The following is a 15,308-nucleotide window of genomic DNA, read 5'->3' as shown; positions in this document are numbered from 1 at the left end:
TTGATGTTTTTATTTATTTTTTATTTTAACTTATTAATAGTACTACACAGATATGAAAGGGGAGCAAAGAAAATTCTGTATTGGCTGAAAAATAAATTCCTGAGATCACAAAGAGCGAATTCAGATTTTGGCCTAGAAGAAGTCTTTAAAGACATGAAAAATGGCTCAGTTTAATAGAGTAGACAAAGCCCGGTTTCTGCTGTAAACACAATAAAAAAAAAAAACAAACTTCAAGTCAGAGCTGGATTGTTATCAAGCTCGGCTAGGAGTGAGAGTCCTGGGTCCCTTCCAAATCAATAGTGACTGGAATGTGCCTGTGAGACCTCCAAGGCCTCAGAGAGAAGCTTTGCCTTCAGACCAAATAAGGGCAGGAGCAGCAAGACCCATCAACCAGAGCAAGAGGAGGCCAGCCAGACCTCGAGCTGCCCAGGGATGAGAAGCATTAGTGGGGGCTGGCTTCTGACAGAAGCTGGTTTACATCTTCAGTCTGTGTGTGGACACGAGTTCATTTAGGTAAGCAGTTACTGAGTACTGTAAAAGAAGCAACGAGACACGCTCAGACAGAATTAGTACAGACTTGAGAGTCAGTTCCCAAAATCTGACCAATTACCTCACTCACGGGGCGGGAGCTGTCCATCCTCCTCCCCCTGACCCCCTCACTTGGTTCAAAATCTCCATCACTTTGATATTCCACTGCTCTTTAACTGTGATCCCCACAGTGTGCAGTTTACTGTCTGTGCTGCTGTCAAAACAGCAGGGAGACTTTAAAGGGTCATGCCACTTAACGTGGTGCTGGATGGGCCGGCCCCCTGGGGCTTTCGTCTGACAGGAGGAAAGGACTTCAACCAGCCCCTGACCATCTCCAGGGTGAGTGAGTGAGTGAGTGGCATAATGTCTGCATTATAAGAACAGAAGCAAAGTGATATCAGTTTGCCAGTTTTTTAAGTAGTTCTTTAAATCATTTTTTTCTTTTCCCAGTGCATTTTTCAAATAGCTTGAGGGTAAACATTGTGCTTCCAGACGATTCATTCTAGAAACATTCTGGTGTGGTATGAAGCTTGCACCTGTGCCGCAGTAAATGCAAGAGGCTTAGATACAAATAGCAGCTTGCATTGTTATCCAACATATGTGCACACACGCACACGAATACACACACAAACACGGATGTCTCATTGAGTAAATTTTGAAGCATGGAAAATATTTCCAAAATCATACTCTAATCCCGCTGCCTGTGTGAATAATCACCAACTTAAAGCCGATGATCTAAACAAATGTTTGGACAAACCTGTGTGAACCTCCTCACGTTACAGGACGAACAGACAGTGCCGACGCTGGAGTGATGAGCGCAGCATTATGAAATGTCTGTTAGAACAGTGCAGCTGTTGAGAAGAAAGTACACCAACTTTGGATCAGCTTACAGCATCAGGCAGCTCGTCATCCTCAACAGCACAGAGAGAGATAAAAGATGAGAGAAGAAACAAAAATAACTCGCAAATACAAAAAAAAAATTCCAACTAGATTAAGTCATTTGGACATGTGAATGACTGACTGTAGGTGGACTTGGAAGATAAGAAAATGGAGAAACTCTTATCTGTATGGGGTCATCGGTGATGAAAACGATAATTTCCTGGAAGAAATTAGGTATTTCCTGTTGACACGAAGTACTAACAAGGGAATCCTCACAGATACCAATAATGATGTTGTAAATTTAGCACAAATTAAATGGTACAGTTCACATTCTCTGTTTCTGAAAATATGTTAAATATGTTCATGTATTTTGTAGGCCAAAGCTGGATAAGAAGATAAATACTGTAGATAAGTGACTGGGTGTTGTTGTTAGTTTAGTACAAATATGATAACAGATAGTCTTTTATATCTCAAACCTCACTGACTCTTTATGTTGCTGTCCTTAAGTCACCAGGCTCTAGTCTAATTGTATAAATTTTATATTATTGTTTTTGTGGTTTGCGTGTGTGAGAGTGCAAATAGCATTCTAATAAGTAAGTTTTGGGAGTGCAGGTAAACTTAGAGAGTCCAACTATCTGTTTCGCTTCAGAACGCTAAGCTAGGCTATGCTAACCAGTGGCTCCTATTGTCTCATTTTTAAAGGAAAATTCAGGTAATTTTCAAACCTATTTATATCTTCTAATTTGGGGGACCTAAATGTTTTTTGACCTAAATAATTTTTGACCAAAATGTTTGTACTTTCTAAAATAGAGCAAGAAACCAACGACCGTCAAGCACGCTAATCCCACTTAGCAAAGATCTGTGTGAATGTAAAAGCTTGTTTTTGCCACCAGCAAACTTAGACTGTTATTCTGAAGCGCCAGTCAAAGCTATCATAAAATGTTTTTTCATTCATTTATGGAATCATATCTACAACTTCAGAAAAGTGGTGTAGCACCTAGCTTACTAATGCTTGGGCAGGAAACCTCGCTGCCACTCTTTCACACACTAGCAAAATTTTTAACAGTACCAAGTAGTTCAATAAACTTCAATAAAACCCTCCAACATCTAAAACAGAAGCCATTAGATGTAGATGGTAGAAATTGCTTTCCAGTATGTAATTTATATTTTAAAAAGGATTATATTAACTATTTTGTTTTTTTAGAGCTAGCTAACTTTTGCTGCCAAAATCTAACCTAATCATACAGTCAAAAGCAAAGTCTCAACAGATGTCCTAAACGGGATGTGAACTTATTCCTTATGGGTGAAAAATCTGTCATTTTTGTTGTAGTCTCTGTAAAATGGTGACTTCCTGTCAGCTTTTAGTGTAACTTCAGATGTTTTCAGTTCCATTCTCACAGGCATATAAAATAAAGTGTCCAGCCATGCTCAGCTCAATGAATTTGATCATAATACGGTGACTACTTTAAAGTCTTCAACTTTAAGCATTATTCCAAAGTGGAAGCATTTAGGAAACACAGCAATGCCAGCCACGTAAGTTGCTGAGCGGGGATGAACGTGGTGCTTAGGAGATGCTCTGCGAACTGCACAACTGCAGACGTTCATGGGGTGTAACGTGTAGGTGATCCAATATTTTTTGAGCATAGCCTGTGAGTAAGAAAACCAGTCTCTGTTACTTTGATGAGGATTATTTCTAAATGAGATTACATCGTCCCTTGTAGTTGGAAGTTTTAGCGTTTTTGTTCCATATTGGTCAAAATCAAAACTTTTTTTTTTAGCTTTTTAATAATTCAGACTCCACAAACCTAATAAACACATAAGAATTTCAAAGGATGCACACAGTTAACAGACATTTATATTGGCTACTGCTCCAAATAACTGTTTTGATCACTGCAAAATACAAAAGTTAGGATTTTGACGATGAGCACTGCTTTCTCCATCTGTGTTACAACTTGCCTGTGGGCTGAATCCCCAGAGTCAGCCAGAGATGGAGATCAGTAATCCTGTTATGTATGATGGGGTTATGTGAATCTATATTTAGAGAGGGACCTCAGGAAATACTGACCAAAAGCAATTTTAGCTCACAAACCACCAGCTCTTTCCAGTAAACTCACACCTGTTGTGTTAGTGGACACTCAGAGGCCTGTATGAGCACAGTGATGAAAGAAGGCTGAGATTGAAGAGAGAGGGGAAGCGGAAACGATATGAGATCAGTAATATGAGAAGCTGTATCCTCAAATGCATATGTAACAGAGACCAACTGTTAAAAAAACCAAACCCCAAAACAAACTATGATTAAAAAAAATGGCTACAGGGCAGATTAAAAAGCTGCTACTTCAGTGAACCCACAAGATTTATTTGAGAGCACAAGTGATTCGACTCGCTCCGTTCAATGCCATTTTTGGTTAGGAACATCCTCCCCTTCATGAGCCGTTGGTGTTTCCAGCTGGTGAAAGTAAACACAAGTGATAATCATCTTTTTCTTCAGCACACAGGGGCTGTAAAGTGGGCGCCGCTCTAGATTTACCCATGAAGATCTGCATCTCTGTGTGATGTCTCCATGAGGGGTGTAAAGCACATGGATTCAATTGCCTAACATGCATTACGTGTCTCTGCAGGATCTCTGTGAGAGAACTACTCCCATGATGTCATTACTTTGGCTTAATTTTTAAGACTACAACTGTATATGCTTATCAGAGTCCAGCGGTCCAAACAGGCAGAAAAAAAAAAAGAAGATTGCAGCTGACAAGAAGGCTGAGGTACTCCTTCACAACGAGCTTCAACCTGTCACATTCCCAGTCTTGCTACTTGCATCCCCTATTTTATCCCGGACTCTTAAGAAAATAGTTTTAGAGCAAGCAAGGGAGGTAAAAAGAGAAGAGAGAGGCAGGACGGGAGAAAAGCAGAAAGAAAAGGCAGGCAGGTGGTTGTAATTTAAACAAAGACAAACGTTTGACATGACAGCTGAACTCCGAGGAAGCAAAAGAATGTAATTAAAGAAAAAAATAAAAGCATGGCTGTGTACCTACTCGATCCAGACATGAGAGCAGCGAGACAAAGTCTGACAGCGCTCTCAAACAAATGCTCCACTGTAAATTACCGCTCCCTCTTTTGGAAGCATGAGACATCCCCTCACCACTTTTATCCGCTGTTATTTATAGGCAGATGACCTAATTTAAGTTTCACCGTAACATCTCAGTGTAGCTCAGTCTGCAATGTCCAGTAATGCAATATGACTGAGCACAGGTCGTGCCCTGTGTGGCGCAAGTGGACATTTTGGGTACTGTTTGATGTTGCCTCGGGAGAGGTGAGCTGTGACCCTGGTGGCTTTCTGGCAGTTCTTGCTCTTTTTTCCAGTCACTTCCTGACCATCAGAATACATATTACCATCTGGACGCTGTCACTCGGTGTTTACTTTGGCTCCATGACAGGAGAGTTTACACACATGCATACCAACCAGAGCAACGTCTCTCTGTTAGCAGCTACTGTGGAGAGTGCACGAGCTGCTGAATTTATAGATTTAGCTCATCAATGGTCTGAATTGTGTTTTGAATTTGTGTGTGTGTGTGGGGGGGGAGGTTATAAAGCTTTGATCCAAGCAGGGGAACAGAAACAAGGGGCCCAGCCCCTGAGTACTGTATTAAAAGATGACGTGCCAGTGATGGAGAACAGACTTTTCACAGCACTGCAACATCTGGACGTACTGGACTGTATAAAGGCAATGTACAGAGGGAATCCAAGTCAAGGGCAGAGTTTCTGTTTAATAAAGCTAAAGCTTCAATCCATGTAAGAATCTTGACCATAACGTAGAAATGAGATCACCGGAATATGTTGGGGTTTTGTTTTATTTTTTTACTCAAGTCTTTGTGTGTAAGCATGTATAAGTTTAAGCATATTATGTATTTGCTCGTTCGTGTAAGGTGTTGTTGAAAAGAACTGCATTTGGACTCTATTGAAGCTGGATTTAAATGCTCAAACATGCCAAGTTTTCTGTTTTTGAGAAAAGAACACTTTGTTATGATTGTTAGCAAACTATGATACAACAAACAGGAAATAGTTTTAATACAGACGTAAATATCGTGCTCATTTTCCACTCCCTCTATTGATAATGATACTAATTCAGGCTGCTTCAACCTTTTCCGCTGCATAACTTGGTCTTCTGGTCCCAAACTTTTCCCATGACCCCACCAGCTACAGCCGTACATCCCTGAATTCGTCGAGGGCATGTTTTTGTTTGTCACTGAAACTGAGAGGAATAAACTGATATGAAAATTTAGTTAAATCGTAGGACGAAAAGCAAATGAAGACAGCGGCTGCTGAAATTAAAAGTTGGACGTTGGACAGACTAATTAGGAATTAGCTAATGAATGGTGTGTCTTAGTAAAGTGTGTAACTCCCATAATTTTCAGAAATAGTTGCTTGGTGAAAAACTTGTTGTGTTTCTTAAAGATCCCCCATTCAGTGTTCCCAGGGAACACTGTCTAGGAACTGAAACAGGCCATAGAATATGCTTATTAAAGTATCCTTTGTCCTACATGGAGCTGTTTGCATTATTACTGACCGCCACAGTAAAATGAAAGCACACCCAGTTTAAAATTTATCTGGACTTACAATTGGATAAATACACCCTCAGATGAACTGTGTCTGTGAAGTACACCTGTATTGTTCCACAGGGTTCAGTGCTAGGACCAATTCTGTTTACATTATACATGCTTCCCTTAGGCAGTATCATTAGAAGACATAGCATACATTTTCACTGCTATGCAGATGACACCCAGCTCTATCTGTCCATGAAGCCAGATAACACACACCAATTAGTTAAACTGCAGGAATGTCTTAAAGACATAAAGACCTGGATGGCCGCTAACTTTCTGCTTCTTAATTCAGATAAAACTGAGGTTATTGTACTCGGCCCTGAAAATCTTAGAAATATGGTATCTAATCAGATTCTTACTCTGGATGGCATTACCTTGGCCTCCAGTAACGCGGTGAGGAACCTTGGAGTCATTTTTGACCAGGACATGTCCTTCAACGCACATATTAAACAAATATGTAAGACTGCTTTCTTCCATTTGCGCAACATCTCTAAAATTAGAAATATCCTGTCTCAGAGTGACGCTGAAAAACTAGTTCATGCATTTATTACTCCCAGGCTGGACTACTGTAATTCATTATTATCAGGATGTCCAAAAAACTCACTGAAAAGCCTTCAGCTAATCCAAAATGCTGCAGCAAGAGTCCTGACAGGGACTAGAAAGAGAGAGCATATTTCTCCTGTTTTGGCTTCCCTTCATTGAATTCCTGTTAAATCCAGAATTGAATTCAAAATCCTGCTCCTCACATACAAGGTCTTAAATAATCAGGCCCCATCTTATCTTAATGACCTTGTAGTACCATATCACCCTATTAGAGCACTTCGCTCTCGCTCTGCAGGCCTACTTGTTGTTCCTAGAGTATTTAAAAGTAGAATGGGAGGGAGAGCCTTCAGTTTTCAGGCCCCTCTTCTGTGGAACCAGCTTCCAGTTTGGATTCGGGAGACAGACACTATCTCTACTTTTAAGATTAGGCTTAAAACTTTCCTTTTTTCTAAAGCATATAGTTAGGGCTGGACCAGGTGACCCTGAATCCTCCCTTTGTTATGCTGCAATAGATGTAGGCTGCCGGGGGATTCCCATGATGCATTGAGTTTTTCCTTTCCAGTCACCTTTCTCACTCACTATGTATTAATAGACCTCTCTGCATTGAATCATATCTGTTATTAACCTCTGTCTCTCTTCCACAGCATGTCTTTATCCTGTCTTCCTTCTCTCACCCCAACCGGTCGCAGCAGATGGCCGCCCCTCCCTGAGCCTGGTTCTGCCGGAGGTTTCTTCCTGTTAAAAGGGAGTTTTTCCTTCCCACTGTCGCCAAAGTGCTTGCTCATAGGGGGTCATATGATTGTTGGGTTTTTCTCTGTATCTATGAAGCGCCTTGAGGCGACTTTTGTTGTGATTTGGCGCTATATAAATAAAATTGAATTGAATTGAAATTGAATATTGCTTAAGAGGATAAGTAGCAGCCATGAGCTACTGATCAAATTCACCAGATTAACTGATCATCAGCAAATTTTGGGAGTTTGCTTGCCTGGAGCATTCAGGTGCCAATCAATCCGGAGAGGGTTATAAGGCAATTTCTAAAGTCCATCATTCTACAGGGAAACGTTATTTACAAGTCAAAAACATTTAAGGCAGCTGCTAATCCTCACAGGAGTAATCTTGCCCCAAGGTTGGGCCATGCATCTTCAGAGAAACACTAAAATTACCAACAACTACATCCTAGACTCTACAGGCCTTAGTTGGGACAGCAAATATTGAAGTTCATGGCAGTACGTATAGAAAAGTCCTGTATGGCTTATTTGGAAGAGTTACTAGGAGAAAGCCTCTTATCTCTACAAAGGCTAAGTGCTACTTTCAGTAAAAACCAAACACAGCATAGCAGCACAAACACTTTGTACCAACAGTCAAGCACGGTGGTGGAAGGGTGAGGATTTGGGCTAACCTTCAGTGAACTGAATGGGTTCTCTCCGTGTACTCTGACTTCTCGCCACAGTCCAGAGACATGCAGTCAGTGGGGTTAGGTTAATTGGTGATCTGTCACTGTGTGAACCCTGTGGCAAATTGCCGACCTGTCCATGGAGTACCCTGCCTCTCACCCTATGCCAGCTGGAATAGGCTACAGCAACCCCACGACCCTGATAAGGACAAGCTGAAGAGAATGGATGGATATTTGTTTTTCCTTTTTTTTTGTTATCCACTTGTCTATGATGCTCGCCTTGTTTGTTGACTCCCATCCAGATCACTCCTGGCAGTAAGGCATCTGCTGCCAACCTGTGCCCTGGTGATGTCATCCTGGCTATTGAGGGAGTCCCAGCAACAAACATGCTGCATTGTGAAGCTCAGAACAAGATAAAGGAATCCACTCATCAGCTCTGTCTCACCATTGAAAGGTTGCGGGAGTATACACATGCTCACAAACCTTTTTTTGGATCATTCAGCTTTTGATTCAAGTTAAATTTGAAGTTGGATTTTTTGGTGTTAGCTATTTCACAGGTGTTCGCTTTACTATAAAGGTATAAATCCATGACTAATGTATCCACATTCTGTAATACAGATTGTTACTGCAATTATTTTGTGTGTTGACCCCTTAATTTTAATAATAATATCCACTGCTACTACAAAATGAGCTGTGGGAAAAAATGTGGAAGAAATATGTAGCCTGTGGTACTTAAGGAAAGACATAAATCTAAGGTCAGTTTAGATGTTTTATGTGCCAGGATTAGGCTCACATGTGCGCACAAGCTTCAAAAACAGGCATTTAACAGTCAGTTCATCGTGGTGAACTTCTGACCAGGATCTGCCTTTAAATTCCAGAAACGAATCAAGACTGTGGACTCCACGTGCCATGGAGGACGGGAGAGCTCACCCATTTAAAATAAACCTGGAAGCAGAGCAGCAGGTCTGTGAGACTGTATGTTTAGTAGCTATGATGCCTTAAATCTTTGTATCTTGTTACTGCTTCAGTAGTGTCCTTGCTTCCTTCTTCTCCTACCAGGAATATAAACCAATTGGCACAGCTCACAATAGAAGAGCTCAGCCATTTGTGGCAGCAGCGAACATTGATGACAAGCGCCAGGTAGTCAGCACATCCTACAACACGCCTATAGGCCTCTACTCCAGTGGCAACATCCAGGATGCTATGGAGGGCCAGATCCGAGGCTTGGTCCAGCACAAGCCTGAGAGGTGATCAGTGCAAATAATCATTAGTTTGTCTAAAAGCACCACATTACACAAACTAAGTGCTAAAAACCTGTTGCTTAGAAATACTTTTCCATCAGTCATTGTGTTGGTATGTTTAGAAATATAAAGGTGCGTAAGTGTAAAGCCTAATGGTTCACACACACAGAAAAATGTTAGCACGACAGCATGCCACACTGTGCCACCAACACATTACATCAACAGGAAACTTATGCAATGAAGCTCCCAGCGCACAGTTTCAGTGCTTGATGTTAATGTACAAGGAGATTTGGAGGTCTGCAGCTATTGAGTGAGCAGAGCATTGGTGACTTTTATGCACTACCTCAGCACTTGGCAACCCTGCTCTGTAACTTTGGGGTCTGCCACTTTGCAGTTAGGGTTACTAAATGCTCCCACTTTGCAATGATATCACTTACACTTAATTTTGGAAGAAATTCCATGTACTAAATTGTTGCAAGTGCATAGCTGGCATCTTATTACACTACTATGCTTGAATTCAGCGAGCTCTTTAGTACAACTGATTCTTTATTGGTGCTTTATTTTATACACCTGTGGTTGAAAGCACCTGAATCCAAAGCCTAACAGGTGCACAATACTTTCACAATACTTTTGTACACATTATATACTCCACTTAACCAACTAATGTAAAGCTGTTCTGCGTCACTTGCCCTGTGTGTCTACTTTGCCACAGCAAACATAAGTGGAAATTCTTACATGAGCTTAAATGAAATGAGTACACATACTGATTCTCTGGAGTAGTTTTTGCCTTGTGGCTTTTAGTCTCACTTTACAAAGGCCTTCTTCCTCTGCGAAGGACATCATTGCATCGTTGTAATTATACACAGCAAATAGCTGTTTACTCTTCTATTAAGTATGTGGGAAGCTTTTAAGATTGTGCGTGTGTGTGTTTATGGTTGAAAATAACTGAGCTGACCTAAGAATATTTAACCAAATAACTGATTAACTAATTACTTTCCTCTGGAGCCTCTCTTATGGCAACTCTCTTTATTTGAGTGATAAGGATCCAGCAATACAACAACAGGAATGAATAATAACCACTGTAGATCCTACAGAGCTACTATTGCACCAATTGTTTTTGCCCGTTTTACATAACTCACCTCCAGAATCACCCGTCCAGTGAGTCACACAGATGTGCTACAGCATGTTAGCCTTCAGCCTTCCCATGCAGTCATATGGATTCCATTAGCTTGTTTGATGTACGGTGTCTTAGGGAATATAGGAAAGAATCTCTTTGTGGCTCAACCACAACTTCTGAATAGGTCACATCCGACCAAAGCCACTCACTCATGCATTACTTCTGCACTGATTTAGACGAGCACTGCAGCACATTATCAGTACACTGGAAGGGATCATTGTTTATTAAACCATAATTATGGTTAAATTACAGCTCAAATTGTACGTTAATCAAATCCGTGTGATTGTTTTTGTCTCGCATCCATTTTCTCCTTGTAAGGCTGACCCATCATGCTGCGTGATCGTCACCTGGTTACGCACATTTGTTGCACACACTAGACACCAACTTTAAAGCGTGATGGGTGAAACTTTCATTGGGTTTTTTTTGTCAGAATTATAAGAAAACTCCTGTATTGCAGTTAGTAGAATTTGATGGGGTTTTTCTGTGTGTGTCTCGATGCACTGCTCAGTCCCAGAGCTCTAACCAGCATTGAGGATTCTGACGTTTACCGGATGTTACAGAAAGACCAGGAGGATCCCCAGGAGCCTCGGCAGTCTGGCTCCTTCAAAGCCCTCCAGGAATTTATTGACAGTGATGGTGAGCTCTCTCCTAAATTATGCATCTCTTCCTCAAAAAATCAATTCATAAATCATTCATAATTCTTCCCACTTTTTCAGTCTTCACCTGGTTGTAGTGACACTGACAGGCAGTAGTTTTGTCATCAAACACTTTTCAGTTCACGAGATGCTGTTTTTTCACATAAAGTTGCCGTTTTAAACCTTTTTTTTCCAGCTTTCCCCCTGTAAGAAAAATAAAGAACAAATTTGAAAGTTTCATATCTTTTTCAACCCTGGTTGGAAGAAGGGCTCAGGGATTGATCTAAAAACCCTTTGGCTTAAAGTCATAGCTGAAATTACATGTTGATGACTTACCTGTGGCATTAATACATTTTCAATAAATTACACTGTGATTTACTTGGACAAAAAGGACTGAAAGTAAGTAGATCATTTATGCAATACTGTGACAATGTCTCATATCACACCCTATTAAAGCTCCACAGTGTGTGTCATTCTCCTTATTTTTGGAGTATTATTAATACAAAAGCACTTTTCCACGTGTTTCCTTTGTTAGCAGAATACGTATAATATGCTGAAAAACAAAAAACAGAAACCCAAAATGAATGATCATTCATGCCGCTTTGTCCCCGTCTCGTGGTTTTTCTTTTCATGTGTGTGTTATGATCACGCAGGGTTTTTGTGTTGAGTGGTTTCTTTCTAATGTGATCAGGCACTCGCCCCATTGTGACCAGGACAGTAAAAGCGCCCACAACCAAACCAACTACGCCCACAGGAAACCTGCAGAAACTGCCTGTCTGTGACAAGTGTGGGAATGGGATTGTGTGAGTAAAAATAGAACGACTCATCTGCGATTTACATTAAGACCATCTATGCAGAAACAGCACAGTTCAGCGCAGTACACCCAGAGGCTCTAGCATCGTTTGAAGATCGCAGAAACTGCATAAATTATATGCGCTCACCTGCTACCTCATTAGGTACACCTGTTCACCTCATTGTTAATGCAAAAATCTAATCAGCCTAATAATGCACTGAGTGGCAGTAACACAGTGCTGAAGTGAAAACTGAGCATCAGAATGGGGACGAAAGGAAAGTTAAGTGACTCTGAATGAGGCATGGTTGTTGGTGCCAAACAGGCTGGTCTCAGTAGTTCAGAAACTGCTGACATACTGGGATTTTTCCCCTCACAACCACCTCTAGGGATTACGGAGAATGGTCTAAAAAAGAGAAAATATCGAGCAAGCGGCAGTTCTCTCTGTGAAAATTCCTCGTTGACGTCAAAGGTCAGAGAAGAACGGCCAGACTGCTTTAAGCTAATACGAAGGCAACAGTAACTCAGTGCAACCAAGTTATGCAGAATAGCATACGTGACCGTGCAACACGTCGAACCTTGAAGCAGATGGATTGGAGCAGCAGAGGACCACACCGGGTACCACTTCTATTAGCTAAGAACAGGAAACTAAAGCTGCAGTTTACATGGGCTCAGCAAAACTGGACCACAGGAGATTGGAGAAATGATGCCTGGCCCGAGTCTCAATTTCTGCTTCAACATTTGGATGGCAGGATCAGAATTTGTTATAAACATGCAATTAATGGATCCATCCTTCCTTGTACAAACAGTTCAGGCTCCTGGTATGGGGGATGTATTCTTGGCACACTTTCAGCCCACCAGTACTGGCTCAGCGTCATTTAAATCGCACAGCCAAACCATCAAAAACTGAATTCTTGAATGTGTCAGTAAGTTCACTGCACTCATATGGCCTCCACCATCATCAGAGATTGCTAATATAGATGTGCAGCACCTGTCTGATGGACCGAAACCTCTGAGAAATGCTTCCAAAACCTTGTTGAATCTGTACCAAAGAGAATTCAGACAGTTCTGAAGGAAAAAAGGGATCCAATTCTGTACGAGCAAGGTGTACCTAATAAAGTGGCCACTGAATGTCAGCTAGAAACACAAATGTCTTACATTTTGAAACTCAATACATTATCAAAAGCTTCTGGGACTGGGGGAAAGAGAAGTCTGTTAAACCTGTGTGTTTTTAGATGGGCAGCAGAGGGCGACTTTTCTGGTTGCAAAAACACAAGTCGCATTGAGGTTGCACTGCAGGAAAACAAGTGTTCCAGTTATTTGGGTTTGTGTCCATCTATTGTCTTTACACTTGGAGCCTGTTTAGAGTACATCTACCAGTGTTTCTAACCTATAAACAGTTAGCACAGCAGTAACTGGGTTCTATGCTTTATCGTGAAGCTGTACCACTTTTTAAGTGCCGTATATTCTGTGCTCCTGACATCAGTTTGTTTTTGATGCTTCAGTGGGACAGTGGTGAAAGCTCGGGACAAATATCGTCACCCTGGTTGCTTTGTGTGCTCTGACTGTGATGTCAACCTGAAACAGAAGGGCTATTTCTTTGTGGAGGGACAGCTGTACTGTGAGATCCACGCTCGTGCCAGAATGAGACCAGCGGAGGGACACGACCTCGTCACAACATTTCCCTCTGTATAGAACCCTGCCTCCCTTATATGAGCACAGACACATAAAATCTAGGAAGCCCTTCTATTCCTTACATATGTGTTCATGTGTTCGTCTGCACTTTGGTGCTGTGTGTAATAATATTTCAGTAAGAATACACTCTTCACTCTTACTGATATGATGTATTTTCTAGGCAATAATGTAAACACCTGGTTGCTTAGAGAGTCCAGCGAAACCACAATCTGTCTTTCCAATAAAGGCCTCTGCTCATAATGTTAAAGGTCTCTGTATGTGTAGCCTTAATAACAACAACAACATGGCTAAATTACGTCCTCAACATGTCTTGAAGTTCTCCAGAGGCCTGGTAATGAAATAAACATTTGATTCAGGTGTGTTGGCCCAGTGTGACATCTAAAACCTGCAGGACACCGGCCCTCGAGGCCTAGAGTTCCCCACCCCTGCTCTAACAGATCCAGCTCTGTTTATGCATAGTTTAAGCAAGAGGTGTCGGACTCCAGGCCTCGAGGGCCGGTGTCCTGCAGGTTTTAGATGTCACACTGGGTGAGCACACCTGAATCAAATGATTAGTTCATTACCAGGCCTCTGGAGAACTTCAAGACATGTTGAGGAGGTAATTTAGCCATTTGAATCAGCTGTGTTGGATCGAGGACATATCTAAAACCTGCAGGACATCAGCCCTCGAGGCCTGGAGTTCGACACCTGTGGTTTAAGCTAACAGATGTTAGCAAATTAAAACGATGAATGTATTTGTTAAAATTCAACATGTACAAACTCATTAAATCTCTGGCATGGTTGTATGCCCATCATTGGTGTGAAATATCCACCTGCTTCATATTTGAAAGGTGGATATTAAATGTTGGCCGTTTATAAGCTTTATGGCTATAAGCATTTGTTAGCCACGACAAAAAAACCCCCCACTCCACTGATGACTTGCTCTTAGCCAACACCCTTAACGACTTCTACTGCCGTTTTGACGAGCCATCAGGCAGCCTTCACACCTCCAACGGCCCCAACAATAGAGACACTTTGGACACTAATTCCCCCACCTCTCCCCCCTACATAGAGCCATCACCACCTTCAAACCGTTCACCTACAACACCCCCCTCCTCACCCCACACAAAAGAGGATTTCACACCACCTCCTCCCACCACAACTCTTCATATTCATGAAGCAGATGTGAGGAAGCAGTTTAAGAACCTGAATGCTCGGAAAGCTCCCGGCCCAGACGGTGTGTCTCCTGCCACCCTCAGACACTGTGCAAACGAGCTGGCCCCAGTGTTTTCTGGCATCTTCAACTCCTCACTGCAGGCATGTCATGTGCCTGCCTGCTTCAAGTCCTCCACCATAATCCCTGTCCCCAAGAAACCTAGGATCACTGGACTAAATGACTACAGACCTGTGGCTCTGACATCTGTGGTCATGAAGTCTTTTGAGCGCCTAGTTCTCTCCCATCTCAGGACCCTCACGGCCCCCCTCCTGGACCCCCTGCAGTTTGCATACAGAGCCAACAGGTCTGTAGACGACGCCATCAACATGGCCCTACACTTCATCCTGCAGCATCTGGACTCCCCAGGAACCTACGCCAGGATCCTGTTTGTGGACTTCAGCTCTGCCTTCAACACCATCCTTCCAGACCATCTCCGAGACAAGCTTTCCCAGATGAATGTGCCTGATCCCATCTGCCGGTGGATCACTGACTTCCTGACGGACAGGAAGCAGCATGTGAGGCTGGGAAAGAATGTCTCGGACTCCCGGACCATCAGCACCGGCTCCCCTCAGGGCTGTGTTCTTTCTCCTCTGCTCTTCTCCCTGTACACCAACTGCTGCACCTCCACCCACCAGTC

The 15,308-nt window shown here is 42.2% G+C and overlaps 1 protein-coding gene across 1 annotated transcript; it reads left to right on the top strand.

The window, feature by feature from the left end:
* The first annotated feature begins 710 nt into the window (after positions 1–710).
* LOC146630337 (PDZ and LIM domain protein 3-like) lies at positions 711–13,706 on the top strand. Its single transcript, XM_085355764.1, has 7 exons — positions 711–867; positions 8,241–8,392; positions 8,817–8,901; positions 8,998–9,185; positions 10,865–10,992; positions 11,683–11,794; positions 13,287–13,706. The coding sequence occupies exons 1-7, from the start codon at positions 775–777 to the stop codon at positions 13,474–13,476; spliced, it is 948 nt and encodes a 315-aa protein (XP_085211890.1). The 5' UTR covers positions 711–774; the 3' UTR covers positions 13,477–13,706.
* The last annotated feature ends 1,602 nt before the right edge of the window (positions 13,707–15,308 follow it).

Source organism: Diplotaxodon limnothrissa, linkage group LG6, assembly GCF_057381915.1.
Source record: "Diplotaxodon limnothrissa isolate DT_005_m linkage group LG6, D_limnothrissa_male_GT1.1, whole genome shotgun sequence".
Classification (NCBI taxonomy): domain Eukaryota; kingdom Metazoa; phylum Chordata; class Actinopteri; order Cichliformes; family Cichlidae; genus Diplotaxodon; species Diplotaxodon limnothrissa.
The sequence above is the reverse complement of the archived record's forward strand: the minus strand, read 5'-3'. Positions and strand labels throughout refer to the sequence as shown.

Excerpts from the sequence above, each read along its gene's own strand:
- LOC146630337 (XM_085355764.1), top strand. The coding sequence starts at position 775 with ATGCCACTTAACGTGGTGCTGGATGGGCCGGCCCCCTGGGGCTTTCGT. Across the intron at positions 9,186-10,864 it reads GTCCAGCACAAGCCTGAGAG|TCCCAGAGCTCTAACCAGCA; the intron begins GTGATCAGTGCA and ends TGCACTGCTCAG. Across the intron at positions 11,795-13,286 it reads AAGTGTGGGAATGGGATTGT|TGGGACAGTGGTGAAAGCTC; the intron begins GTGAGTAAAAAT and ends TTGATGCTTCAG.